The sequence below is a fragment of the Bidens hawaiensis genome, unplaced genomic scaffold (assembly GCF_021521415.1).
Source record: "Bidens hawaiensis isolate Kalapana, Puna unplaced genomic scaffold, B.hawaiensis_p1.1 tig00049763_1, whole genome shotgun sequence".
Classification (NCBI taxonomy): Eukaryota; Viridiplantae; Streptophyta; class Magnoliopsida; order Asterales; family Asteraceae; genus Bidens; species Bidens hawaiensis.
In genome coordinates this window covers 54,417-69,800 of record NW_027498902.1, presented here as the reverse complement: position 1 = coordinate 69,800, position 15,384 = coordinate 54,417, and the positions used below count along the sequence as shown (strand labels likewise).

Genomic DNA, 15,384 nt, shown 5'->3' with positions numbered 1-15,384 from the left:
TCACAACCACTCTTAAAATATATTAAAAAATTATAGGGGATAGAACAGTAACCTTTCAAATATACAGAAAAATCACTACTTTCTCTAAAATATAAAAACTCTATAAAAACACGCCTCACGTAAAATAAGGGGTGGGATGAGAATGCTCGATGTTAAAACGTAAAGTATAAACAACTTAGGTAAATGCAAATGAGTATATATATTGGTGCCAGTACAGTGCAGTTTCGTTCTGGTTGCCCTTACAAACAAACAAACCCCTCATTTTACTCTCTCTCATGATCAACCATGTTTACACACAGTCACTCCAGGTATGCAGCAACCATCCTATTATTATTTTTGCCCATTAATTCACCATAAAATCAATACTACGACCTTTAATCCCACTCACTCACTCCAACTTCAATGCACATTCATCCCTTACTTCCTTCGGTAGATTAAATCGAGTGTGCAATTTGTTGAACAAGCGTGTTTCTATTCCAATGCGGAATAAGTTAGTTACGTTATTGCGAATCTCGGTTTGATTGATATACCTGATGCTCGTTTGCTGTATTTTTACTTTTTGTTTGGTACAACTGCTCGGATCTAAACACTAGGTTTCGGTTCGGATCCGGTAAATGTTGTTCTATATGGTTGAGTTTGTAAATCTTAATTACCTAATTAGTGTATGTTGAGTAGTTGAGTTCGTTGCACTTGTTGTTTTGCTGCGAATCGAGATTCGGATCTAGATTCGTGCTCGATTCGCCTAGTTTGATGCGAATTCGCTTCGAAAATCCACAAGCTTCCTGATCTTATATGCTTATTATTATTATTGATTTGAAGATTTAAGAGTATGCATTATTGTAATTGTTATTATGTTATTTGAATCTAGCTAGTAAGATTTTCGAAATGTAGGGTGGTATACTTTGTATGTTGATTTAGAGGATGTTTGGATACGGAATCAGATTGAAAGAATCGGTAATCGGTAATTAGGTTTAAGTGAATCTGGTTATGATTTCGAGTATGACTGTATTGGTATGATCAGATTTGGGTAATTATGGATGGAGTTGTTGTAATAGAAGCAATTATTGAGATAAATGTAAAATTACTTAACTATCCCTAGATATAAGCAATTGAATAATTGATTATCACATTATTTGATTATACTTCTCTTGTGTTATGTCTGTTTTATGAGATAATAATTACTCGTCCTGTTCTTTGAATCTATCTAGTAAAACTGCAAAATCACACAAATGTAATGTAGTACTTTGTATGTTGATTTAATGTTTGCGTTCGCAATCGTATTGCATTAGTCAGTAATTAGTGTTTAAGTAAATCTGATTATGATTGTGAACATTAGTATAACCGGATTTAGGTAATCATGGAAGGAGTGGTTATAATAGAACCAATTATTGAGATAAATGTAAAATTACTTAACTATCCTTAGATATAATTATCTGATTTAGCACTTAGTAGTGTTAGTACAAATAAATGTGACAGGTAGTTTTCTCTTAAATGAGGTAATTATGCCAATTGTTGTGATATTTGACTTTTTCAAGTCACCAAACACCCTCTAAGCACATTCTACAACCTTAAGCTACAAACCAAACATATTACTGATATTTCAAGTCATAATAATAACTTTCAATACTTATGATACAATATTTGTTTGTAGGTTTAATTATTATACCTAGAAAACCAGCATTCAAATTCATCTTCTTCTGTTTACAAAAGATCTTCACCAATGAGTTCTCGGTTTCCATCTCATCAGTTGAACAATGGTTTGTATGTATCGGGACGGCCCGAGCCGCCAAAAGAAAAGGCACCGACAATGTCGTCCACCGCGGTGCCGTACACTGGCGGTGACATTAAAAAGTCAGGTGAACTCGGAAAGATGTTTGAAGGGTCAAGAAAATCAGGTCAGCTAACCAGTGGCCCATTAAGAACCGGGCCAATGGTTGGTTCCAATACGGGTCACTCGGGTCAAATATCATCACATTCCATGACCCGAATGGGCTCATTATCAGGTAATGTTACAGGTTCATCTTCAATGAAGAAAACCAGTTCTGGGCCGTTAAACAAACACGGAGAACCGATAAGGAAACCATCTGGGCCTCAAGGCCAAGGTTTGACTTCTGGTTCTAGACACAATTCTGGACCTCAACCTCCGGTTCTCCCTGCCACGGGTCTGTTAACATCTGGCCCGATTCACTCTGGACCGCTTAACACGTCTGGTGGGCCCAGAAAGTCATCAGGCCCATTGGACTCATCTGGGTCGATCAAGTCAAGAACTAGTTCGATGGTTAAGAACCAAGCGGTTACTCATTTGACTCAAGAGGGCTCACACTCGTTCTTCCGGAACTTTCCGAAGATAGTTTTTTGGTCAATGGTTTTGCTGTTTGTGATGGGGTTTATTTCTGCAATATTTATACTTGCAGCTGTTGGTAACCCGATTCTTCTTATTGTTGTTGTTGTTCTTTTCGGTATTGTGAGTTTGGCCTTTGCTTGGAATGTTTATTGGAGTCGAAATGCTGTTATAAAGTTTATATCTGAGTATCCGGATGCTGAGCTTAGAACTGCAAAAGATGGCCAGTTTGTCAAGGTTTCGGGGGTACGTTATGTTGGAATTACGTATGCCCGAGACACATACTTATACTAATGTGGCTAACTGTGTTTGATCCAAGTCGGGTCATACCCAATAACAAGCTAGACGACACCAAATGTATTCTTTTAATGAGTTGGTCATTTAAATGAATACCGAACACTACGTGTTTAGAAAATTGGTTTTCTAAACAAACACAGTTGAGGATTTAAATAAATTATCTGGGTAATTTGTTTATATAAATTAATTATTTAATTGGTTAAATAATTATGTAAATGCATGTACATTTTATAAAATAAGTTTTATAAAATAATTAGGAGATGTTTTAAATGGTTAAAACAAAAACACAAAAAAAAAAAAAAAAAAAAAAAAAAAAAAAGGTAAAACCGGCCACCCATGTGGGTGGTAGTTTTGTCCAAACATATTTTGTCCTTTTGTGTTGACAACCTCCATATAGACCTCCAATCAAAAGACATGCAAAGGAATCCTCCTTTTGTTATTTTGAATTAAAGTGAGTTGAAAGAAAAACAACAAAAATTCTCTCTTCCTCCTCCAAAACTCACGGCCAAAGAGGGGATTTTGGGAGAGCTTGGTGAGCTTGTTTAAGTGTTCATAAATCCTAGCAATCAAATTGGTGTTGTCACAAATAGCTTGGGGTATCACTATCTTGAGGTCTTCTTCTTTGGAGGCTTGCCATTCATCCACCATCATCTTCAATATCTTACTTATTCTTCTAAAGGTAGAAGAAGGTACATTTACATTTTGTGAGCATATTGTTCTTGTAATTTTGATCCTTGTTCATTGGGTTTTGATTTTAACATAATGGTATGTTCATAACTAGATTTAAAATCTAAGCTTCCGTTGCGTTTTCTAGTTAAATATTGTTAACTTGACTTTGATAAACTTGTATAAAACCCAACAATGGCATCAAGAGCCGGTTACAAGGACTTATGCTCCTTGCATGTTCATAGATTTCGGGTTTTTCATGGGTGAAAAAGGGGTCCGAAATTTTGGTGGATTTTACCCCTCATGGTTTTGTAAGATCTTGACATGCATGCAAAGATCTTAGGAAACCATTTAACATTTGGATGTTGAAATATCAAAATTGCAAAAAAATTTTGGGGGGGGGGATGGGCCGTAGCCTCTTGGGGGGGGGGGGGGGCCGATTCCTTTTGGTGATTTTGGGCATTGGTTGCTTAGGTTGCATGCTTAGAACATTTGGTATGTTTGATTGTGTCATAACCGAAACCGAGACCTTGGATGTGTTGATTGTTGTTTGTGTATGTTGATTATGTTTATTATTCAATATGGTTGTAATAATTCATAATCTTAGGCTTATGTAATTTATTTATTCATAAGTTGGTATGTAATAAATAGATTAGTTGCATTTTCTTTTTTTTAGAAAAATATGTATTAGGATACATTTTGTAAAAATTGAAGATGCAAGAATTGGTGGATTTGGGCCTTGGACCGAAATTTTGGGCTTGTTGGGCCTCACCGGCCCATCATGGGATTCAAGCCCATTAGGCCCATAAATTTCACTCTTGGGCCCAAGAAGACTTTTGGAAGTTTGGAGCCCATTTACAAGCCCAACAAGAACACAACAACTTGGAAAGGATACTTGAAGCATTTGGATGCAAGGTCAAGTGGGAGTCAACATTCCATCCTTGTGTCATGTTTTGTCCCTTAGGTGAGACTTATGACCTATACTTGTTTCGGCTAACAAGTATGGTCAAACTTAGCGGTTCTCGGTTATGACTATATTTTGCATGTATGCTTGGTTGTTTGTTTTACTTTATGTAATGTGTGGTTGATAGATATTAGGATATCCAAACCGTCACATAGGAACGACAACTAGCATAAAACGGGTTCTAATATATATTTGGTAATATCGCGTCAATTAGTTAATAAAATGGGTTTATTAAAACTAAGCGATTACTCACATATAATAAAATTGGTTTTATTATAACTAGAACCTTGAAAATTGGTTTTCAAAATCGCCATATTACTAAATGCATGTTAGGATATGGCATAATGTTTTTCAAACTAGAATATTGGAAAACTTAAAAATCCCTTTTTCATAATTACCAAGGAAACAAGTCTAACACCATCCTTTTGTAAGACACTTAACGTATTAGGAAACTTTAAATGGGATAAAGGTCACCTAACCATTTTAGAGCAAACTAATATACTTAAGGTAATATTAACATAATTGTGGGATAAAGGTCACCTAACCACTTGTATGTTAATCTTACATGTTTATACAAGTAGGACGACTTGAATTGGAAACCATGTGATAAAGGTCACCTAAGCATGGGGTCCAATGGTGTTGATGGGATAAACATGCCAACACGAAATAAGGATTTCGAATGGTCCCATACCTCTAGAAGTTGCAAAGGGTTGCAATTGTCAAGGTTGACTACCTTGTTAAATCAAATAACGGGATAAAGGTCACCTAACCGAAATTTGATTTATCGTTGGATTCTAGAATTTAATTATTATTTTAAAATTTGGAATAAAAGGGTATTAATAATTAAATTGTTTATAATTCTAAAATAAAACTTTGTTAAATTTTGTAGATGGCCGCTAACAATGCAAACACCTCTACCCATAACACCCGTAACCTATCCTTAAGAACCATCCTTGAAAAGGATCGTCTAAACCATAATAACTTTATGGATTGGTATCGCAACTTGAGAATAGTTCTCAAACAAGAAGAGATATCATATGTCTTAGACGATCCCATTCCCGACGAGCCTAACGTGGAAGATGAGGAGGCTTATTACGATTGGGTTAAGTACACCAAAGATTCGGTGCAAGCCTCTTGCCTCATGTTGGGAACTATGATTCCCGAAATCCAAAAGGATTTCGAGCATCATGGGGCATACGACATGATAACTCAATTGAAGGAAATGTTCCTTCAACAAGCTAGAGCGGAACGTTTCGAAACGGTTCGAGCGTTTCATGCATGTCGTATGGAGGAAACCCAAAGCGTCTCATCTTATGTCCTAAAGATGAAAAGCTACATTGAAAAGCTTCGTAGGTTGAATTGTCCCGTCTCTAATGAGTTGGCTACGGATTTGATCCTCAACTCTTTGACCAAAAGGTTTGAAACCTTTGTCATGAACTATAACATGAACGGGTGGGACAAAAGCATTGGTGAGCTTCACGCAATGCTAAGAACGGCCGAAGCGGGAATGGGTAAAAGGGTTTTACCCGTTCTAACAATCAATGAAGGCAAAAGGGGACATAACTCCAACCCCAAAGCAAGTGTTGCTAAGGGCAAGGGCCACGTCCAAGGAAAGGGAAAGAGGAAAGCCATCACGCCCTACAAACCGAAGGAAAAGAAGCAAAAGGTTGCGACGCAAGATCCATGCTTTGAGTGTGGAGAGATAGGTCATTGGAAAAGAAATTGTCCGACCTATCTCAAAGCGTTAAAAGATAAGAGGGATGCGGAGCAAACCTCAGGTATTATCTTTACTATATATGTTGAACTAAATGTTATTTCTTCAAATACATGGGTACTTGATACCGGATGTGGAACTCACATTTGCAATTTGTTGCAGGGGTTCAAAAGAAGTAAGCAACTCAACAAAGGGGACATTAGTCTCTTTATGGGCAATGGAGCAAGAGTTGAAGTCCAAGCTCAAGGAGACTACATGTTAAAGCTTCCAAGTGGTTTGGAAGTAATTTTGAAAAATGTTTTGTATGCTCCTAAGTTAAGGAGAAACATTATTTCCGTGTCCCTTTTAAAACAATGTGGCTTTGATCTTAAGTTTATTGATTATGATATTCATGTTTTGATGAATGGCATATTTTATTTTAAAGCTATACCCATGAATGGTATATATGAAATAGATCAAAGTGGTATGTCACATAGTAGTTCAATGTATAATGTCAACACCAAGAAACTCAAGAAGGACTTGGGTGATTCCTATCTTTGGCATTGTCGCCTTGGACATATAAGCAAGAATCGCATGCAAACTCTTCGCAAGAGTGGTATTCTAGAAACCAATGAGTTTGATTCATTTGATGTATGTGAATCTTGTTTACAAGGCAAAATGACAAAGCAACCCTTTAATAAGACTTTTGAAAGGTCAAAAGAATTATTGGGTATCATACATTCGGATGTATGTGGTCCTTTTAGACCAATGACTAGGAATGGTGAAAGATACTTCATTACATTTATTGACGATTATAGTCGATATGGTTATGTGTACTTAATGAAACACAAAGATGAAGCTTTTGAAATGTTCAAAGACTTCAAAGCTGAAGTAGAAAGACAACTCAAAACCACAATCAAAGTACTTCGTAGTGATAGAGGAGGTGAATACCTAAGTAGTGTTTTTCAAGATCATCTTAAGAGTTGTGGAATTATTTCACAACTTACTCCACCTGGAACACCACAACATAATGGTGTGTCTGAAAGGAGAAATCGTACCCTATTAGATATGGTTCGATCGATGATGGCTAGAAGCACTTTACCTCTATCATTTTGGGGCTATGCTTTACTTTCCGCTGTTCGCATATTGAATATGGCTCCAACCAAGAAAGTGGAGAAGACACCTTTTGAAGTATGGCATGGAAAGGCTCCATCGCTATCATTCTTAAAAGTTTGGGGTTGTGAAGCTTATGTAAAGCAATACACCCCAAACAAATTAGAAGTCCGATCCACTAAGTGTATCTTTATAGGTTATCCTAAAGATGATTTAGGATATTACTTTTACGATCCTAGTGAGCAAAATGTTATTATTGCTCGAAAGGGTAAGTTCTTGGAAACTAAGTTCCTTGAGGAAGGAACTAATAGTAGAACAGTGAAATTTGATGAGGATCAAGAATCACAAGATGATACACAATTGGTTGATACTAGCACTCAACAAGAGGTTGTTGAAAGTGATCAAGTGGTTGATCAAAACACACAAAACGTTCGCAGATCTGGTAGAATTAGCAATCCACCTGAAAAATATGGATTTTTTGTAGAAGGTTGCTACGTGGTAGATTCGGATGAACCGACCACATACCGTGATGCAATGTCCAAGAATGATTGTGACAAATGGCTTGAAGCCATGAACGTTGAGATGCAATCCATGTATGACAACCAAGTTTGGGAATTGGTTGAACCACCACTCAACTCCAAAGCTGTTGGAAGTAAGTGGGTTTTCAAAAGGAAAACTGATATGCATGGAAACTTGGATACTTATAAAGCAAGACTTGTAGCTAAGGGTTTCACTCAAACTCAAGGGGTTGATTATGATGAAACTTTTTCGCCTGTGGCAATGCTTAAGTCTATTAGGATATTATTTGCCATAGCTGCACATTATGATTATGAAATTTGGCAAATGGATGTCAAGACCGCTTTCCTAAATGGATATCTTGAGGAAGATGTCTATATGGTTCAGCCTGAGGGTTTTGTCGATCCGAAACATCCTAAAAAGGTATGCAAGTTAAAGAAATCAATCTATGGATTGAAACAAGCATCTAGAACTTGGAATCATCGTTTTGATGAAGAAATCAAAAATTTTGGATTCATCAAGAACGCTGATGAGGCTTGTGTGTATAAAAAGGCTAGTGGGAGTATAATTACCTTCTTAGTATTGTATGTCGATGACATTCTACTATTTGGAAATGACATTCCAACCATGGAAAGCGTTAAGGCTTGGCTTGGAAGTAGATTTTCCATCAAGGATCTTGGTGAAGCTGCCTATATTTTGGGAATAAAGATCTATAGGGATAGGTCAAGGCGCTTGATAGGTTTGAACCAAAGTACATACATTGATAAAATCTTGAAAAGGTTCAAGATGGAAAACTCCAAGAAAGGTTTTGTACCTATTCAAAGAGGGACCATATTGAGTTCAGCTCAATGTCCAAGCTCAAAGGGTGAGCAAAACATGATGAAACAAATCCCATATGCTTCTGCTATAGGATCCATCATGTATGCAATGATATGTACTAGACCGGATGTGTCATGCGCTTTGAGCATGACAAGCAGATACCAACAGAATCCAGGAGACAGTCATTGGATGGCTGTTAAGAGCATATTGAAATACCTTAGGAGAACTAAGGATATGTTTCTGATATATGGATCTGGTGAGGAGGAACTCGCTATAAAAGGTTACACGGATGCGAGCTTCCAAACTGATCGAGATGATTCTCGATCACAATCTGGGTATGTGTTCACTCTTAATGGAGGAGCTGTCTCTTGGAAGAGCTCAAAACAGGAAGTGGTAGCATTGTCCACTACAGAATCAGAATACATCGCCGCTTCATTGGCAGCTCAGGAAGCTGCATGGTTGAAGAAATTCATTACTGATCTAGGGGTGGTCTCTTCCATTCAAGACCCTCTAGAAATCTTTTGTGACAACGAGGGTGCGATTGCACAAATCAAGGAACCTCGTTCGCACCAAAAGACTAGACACATAGAGCGGAGATTCAACTACATAAGGGATGAAGTTGAAAAGGGAAAGATATGTATTCGCAAAGTTGGAACTGATCAAAATCTTGCGGATCCATTCACGAAGCTCCTAGAAAAACCGAAACATGAACGTCATGCGAGTGGCTTAGGACTTCGATATTCTAGTAATTGGATTTGATCTATTTTGTATTAAAGTTTAAAAGACTTTTGTAATTTAACTCTTTTATATGATTATGGAATCTTGAGTTAAATTCTAATTTTGCATGTTTAATCCATGAATAAGTTATCTTATTCTAAAAGTCCGTAGTCGATCACATTTGTGGGAACAAATATGAAGCAAGACTATTATGAACTAGGATTGGTAGATATTCATAAGGAATGAATATGGAGCATAGGATTGCTGCCAAAGTTCATAGATATTTGTGGGATACAAATATTGGACTGACCCGCTCTCAATATTACTACATGGAGTCGATTGACTTGATCATTAGTAACCTTGAGTAAAGGAGAATTTCATATTATCCTTAGACCTGAGATGTATATTGGGTCTTGATTTTCACCGAGTATTACACTTTGACTCTCCCCTTCGCTATTCGTAAAAGATGGTACATAAGGATGAGCTCAGGTGGAGTATAAAGTGATAGTGAGAGGCGTATACAGTCAAGACGGAATTTGTTCCTCTTATGTGTTGAGAGTTTAGATGTCTAAGGCCTGATAAAGTTGAATTGTAAAGAGAATGATCACCTATGTCTCTTAGATCCAACAGGACATCTAGTAACAAAGGGATATAATGATAGATTCACCTAAATCATATCAAGTAAGGGACTTGAAGGGATGATGTTATTGAATGGCACTTCGTCAAACACATTAGGGGTGGTGAACTGTTGTTAGGCGGTATTCACCACTTGCATTAATTTTCTATGTATCTCGTGCAAGTGGGAGATTGTTGGAATTACGTATGCCCGAGACACATACTTATACTAATGTGGCTAACTGTGTTTGATCCAAGTCGGGTCATACCCAATAACAAGCTAGACGACACCAAATGTATTCTTTTAATGAGTTGGTCATTTAAATGAATACCGAACACTACGTGTTTAGAAAATTGGTTTTCTAAACAAACACAGTTGAGGATTTAAATAAATTATCTGGGTAATTTGTTTATATAAATTAATTATTTAATTGGTTAAATAATTATGTAAATGCATGTACATTTTATAAAATAAGTTTTATAAAATAATTAGGAGATGTTTTAAATGGTTAAAACAAAAACACAAAAAAAAAAAAAAAAAAAAAAAAAAAAAAGGTAAAACCGGCCACCCATGTGGGTGGTAGTTTTGTCCAAACATATTTTGTCCTTTTGTGTTGACAACCTCCATATAGACCTCCAATCAAAAGACATGCAAAGGAATCCTCCTTTTGTTATTTTGAATTAAAGTGAGTTGAAAGAAAAACAACAAAAATTCTCTCTTCCTCCTCCAAAACTCACGGCCAAAGAGGGGATTTTGGGAGAGCTTGGTGAGCTTGTTTAAGTGTTCATAAATCCTAGCAATCAAATTGGTGTTGTCACAAATAGCTTGGGGTATCACTATCTTGAGGTCTTCTTCTTTGGAGGCTTGCCATTCATCCACCATCATCTTCAATATCTTACTTATTCTTCTAAAGGTAGAAGAAGGTACATTTACATTTTGTGAGCATATTGTTCTTGTAATTTTGATCCTTGTTCATTGGGTTTTGATTTTAACATAATGGTATGTTCATAACTAGATTTAAAATCTAAGCTTCCGTTGCGTTTTCTAGTTAAATATTGTTAACTTGACTTTGATAAACTTGTATAAAACCCAACACGTTACACAAAAAACACGTTTATGCATGCATTTATATATACACATTGTTTAACAGCAAAAAACCGAACCGAATTAATTCGGTTATTCAGTTTGGTTTGAAATGGTAACTGAATAAGCTATTCAGTTTTAATTTATGTGAATTTTGATTTGGTTATGATCGAACAATGCGTATTAACTGAATATCCATAATCTTTTTTAAGAAAGTGTGTGTATATGTAATATCCGTGCTTTGCAAGTTTTTTTTTCCAACCGCATGTTTCAGAATTCCAACTTTAAATCTTTTTACTGACATAATTAATCTTTGTGCAGTACATTAAATTAGTTAATAAAAAAAGTTATACCAGATTAACTTTTCTTTATATAATAGTTAATTAAACTAGTTAGGTAATAAAAAAAAAGACACCAAATTAACTTATCCTTATATATTACTAGTGGACTATAATAAATCAAAGAAGTAAATTATAAAAAAACAATGATTTTTCAGCTTAAAGAACCAATTCGGTTAAGTTTGATTGAAATCAGTTTATTTGGTTTTTAACCGAAACCGAACTGATGAACACCTATACATACACACAAGTATTTGAAATAATTTTAGAAATTATATTTTTGCTATAACATTTTGGTCTCTGATCTTTTATATTTGAAATTTATATTTTTATATTCTTGAAAAACACTTCGACATCTAGAAAATGTTTGTTTCTTTAAAGGTTGTTACTTGTGGAAATGTACCATTGGAGTCATCATTTCAAAGGGTTCCCAGATGTGTTTACACATCCACAAGTTTATACGAATATCGCGGTTGGGATTCAAAAGCCGCCAACCCGACACATCAGCGTTTCACATGGGGTCTACGATCCATGGAGGTAAATTAAATAATCAAAGCTTGCGGTTTCCTAAATTAATCATAGCCGATATTTGTTAAAGATTCTTGATTGTGCATTTATTTGTGAACACTCGCAGAGGCATGCTGTAGATTTCTACATATCTGATTTCCAATCGGGATTGAGGGCGTTGGTTAAAACCGGTTATGGGGCCCGCGTGACTCCATACGTTGAAGAATCAGCTGTTATTGATATTAATCAAGCTAATAAAGACTCGTCTCCGCAATTTCTAAGATGGCTGGCTGAGAGAAACCTATCTAGTGATGATCGTATGATGCGTCTCAAAGAAGGGTATGCTTTATCTCTCGTTTCTTGTTGAACAAGTAATCATCCGACTGGTTTACTTAAATGATTTCCTTACTTTAATGTTTATGTTTGGTTGTTAATGAAAACATAGGTACATTAAAGAAGGCAGCAGTGTGAGTGTGATGGGAGTTGTTGAAAGAAATGATAATGTGTTGATGATTGTTCCTCCACCCGAGCCCGTTCCAACCGGATGCCAATGGGCCACGTGTATGCTTCCCGCGAGCCTAGACGGTATTGTTTTGAGATGTGATGACTCGTCGAATCCTGATGTTATTCCCGTTTAGCGGTTTGCTACCTGGTAAGTCAAAGTTTGTGTTGACCAAAATATGATAGGTGTATAGTTTTGGTTTTGTTTTGTTATGTCCCATGATCTTGTTTGGGAGTGTTTTGTGTGATTATGGAGTCTTTTTTTTGTTGTTGGAAACTTGATACTTATAAAGGTGGTCACATTTTTCCTTGTTTTTTTATTTTTTTATTCCTGAGAAGTGTTAAAAGAATTGAGATTTTTGTGGTATTATATGTTTCATTTATGCCATGTTATTTGTATAAAGTTATTTTTTATTAATTATTAATTTAAGACTTCTTGAGTTTATACTATGGTTAAGTTTTATGTTGGTATTGCAGATGATCAATAAGGTGGTTTCATCTTGTCTGCGTTTCATGTATATTATGAAATTAAGTTGTGTAGGGTATGCTTTTATTTTATATTGGTGATTTATATAACCCGATGCAAGACATAACTGGCAATATTAACGAGTCATAACGGGTGACAACTCGTATAAATCATAATGGGTGTTATTAGGGTTATATCTGATTATCACAGGTTGTACATGCCATAATAGGTTAAGTCTTGGGATTGGTAGTCCAGTGGCTGGTAGAGACGGTGCTTTGAACACCCAAAGGTCATGTGCTCGAGTCTAGGAAGTAAAATACTTGTCTTTCTAAAAAAAGTTCAGTTATATTCGTATTGGTCATATTAGGTCTAATGGGTTGTTATGACCCGAGATGGGTAATTTATGTGTGTCGTAGAAGTCGTAAGATGGTGTTAATCAAGTAAAAAAATATGGTATATAGGATCATTCTATGTTATAAAAATTTTGGGTCATATTGGGTTAAATGGACTATATATATTTATTTGACTGATAATGAAGATGATAGTATTAAAGGACAAAATAGCTAATATATTCAGAAAGCTAATTATAATGACATTGATAATAATAACTTTTGCCACTCTTACACATGCTAAAAACAATGAACGATTTGCTATATGGACCGAAAATATAGATGTATGATTAAAAGTTTTGTGAGGATATCTGCAATTTAATGATTACAAGCTGCATACGACATAGTGAAGACCGACATAGTGAAATGAACTTAGTTCATCGAGTAACCATTTCTTTGACATAGTGAAAACCAACAACATGCTTGAATCGAGTGTGAAAACATATTAGCATGTAGTATAGATATATCGTATCCAAGATTATCGCACTAAAGAACTTAGTTGTGGTGATCAATAATAAATCCATGATATCTCCGTTTTGGGCGGTTTTTTATGATGATTCCTTGTTAAGATTTGAAGATTTTTAAGTCGTGGTTATTTTTCTTAACGTAAGATTTATTTCCAATATCATTATAAAGTGTAGTATGTCAGTTTTTAATAGTCTAAAGTAGTAATAGTCTATAGTATAGGCCCTCACTTTTCTATGACCTTAAATTCTAAAGAGTAACAAATTATATGTATGTAATTTTGGTTTTGAGATTGTTTGACGATAGATAGTGTTTATAGTTATACATACACATAGATGACATAGGAGTCAGAGTATGTTCACCATTTTCATGTGTTTTAGACCACTAAGCATATTCACCATTTTCATGAGCTCGATGCATGACGATTGTATATCAATTTTGATCTTAAATCGTTAAAAATTATTAAACCGTTAAAAGTAATCTAAATGTGTTTAAAAGTATGAGTCTTCATGCTTTCCAAGTTTTATTTAACAAAAACTTTTATATCATATATATGTATATGTGTGTGTGATATTAATATTAAGGTTAAGGATTATCCAAATTCAAAGGCCATAGCTTTTACATGTCATTCCTTTTTGGATAAGGTATTTGAAGAACATACATTAAAGGTCAACTTACAACGCTTTTTCCTTTTTTTTTTCTTTTTCTTTTTTTCTTCAACGGCAACTTCATTACAATGCTTTTGTTTCCACCCCTACCTTTTGCAGCTTTTATTTATATATAACAACTCATTTTGTTAATAATAATTTAAAGGAATTTTCTTACCCAAAAAGAAAATAATATTATACAAAATATGGTGTTTTTGCTAACTTCCATTAACCCATATCATCATTTCATTGAACGTTTAGGCATGGTTGTAAATATCTCGTCTAGATGTCAATTAAATTAATTGCTAACCAACACCTCACCGACTAATCGTCAGTTAATTGCTATTTGGTCAACATTGCGTTTAGGATATGTTGTCGTGTAAGACCTCAAGATTTGTGTTCTGGGTATTTTGTTAAAATTTGCATTAAGTTCTATTTTTAAAAATAATGTCTAGTTTATTCATTTTCTAACACATGACTTAATACATTAATCCTGTTCCTATCTTCTTTAATTGGTCACCTTTCTTATTAGAGCATGGTCTACCTTCATCCAGCACCCAACATTACAAACATTGTCCTTCTGTGCCTAAAGAAATCCCCTACATTGAAATCTACCTGGCAGTTAAGCCTTTAGCCCCTTTTTTGCAACAACCACTACATGACAACCTTCTCTCACACCATGGACATTTGAGTTGCATACGCTGCTAATTAGAAATATATCCACCTGCTAGTAAAAACGAGTTCTAATAAAAAAACAAATTATATAATACTTCCCTGGAAGACACCTTGTCTTGCATGCAGTGGCAGATCTAGAAATTTTTATGTTAGAAAAAATTGACAGGGTCAAAATAAGTTTGGTAAAACTAGTTTATACTTCGACCACAATGTTCAAAACATTGAAGTTGAGGGGATTGTTTAAAAGTATAAACGATATTGAATAGTAGTCTAAACTTGATTCTTTATTAATTGTTGTGATATATAATGTTTACAAATACCTCTATTTATAAACCTACTAAACCTTAATCAATATCAATCCTTATTAGTCTAAACTAGGAGAAAAGTAACTCAAAACTCTCTAGGTTTGTAAGTACAACAAATTACACCCGTACTCTCGCAAAATTAGTCTAACAATCACCCCCCTAATCATGCAATACTGGGAAAATATACCATCTAAATAATCTTTAGTCGTGGCATGGCTTTCGTGAGGATTCCGCCTTGTTGCAAATCCCCACTAACGATTCCACTT

At 35.2% G+C, this 15,384-nt stretch overlaps 1 protein-coding gene across 1 annotated transcript; it reads left to right on the top strand.

Annotated features, from left to right (window-relative positions):
* The first annotated feature begins 261 nt into the window (after positions 1–261).
* LOC143598183 (putative membrane protein At1g16860) lies at positions 262–12,498 on the top strand. Its single transcript, XM_077076469.1, has 5 exons — positions 262–308; positions 1,652–2,587; positions 11,545–11,700; positions 11,798–12,009; positions 12,116–12,498. Exons 2-5 carry the CDS (start codon positions 1,721–1,723, stop codon positions 12,306–12,308), a joined length of 1,428 nt encoding a protein of 475 aa, XP_076932584.1. The 5' UTR covers positions 262–308; positions 1,652–1,720; the 3' UTR covers positions 12,309–12,498.
* The last annotated feature ends 2,886 nt before the right edge of the window (positions 12,499–15,384 follow it).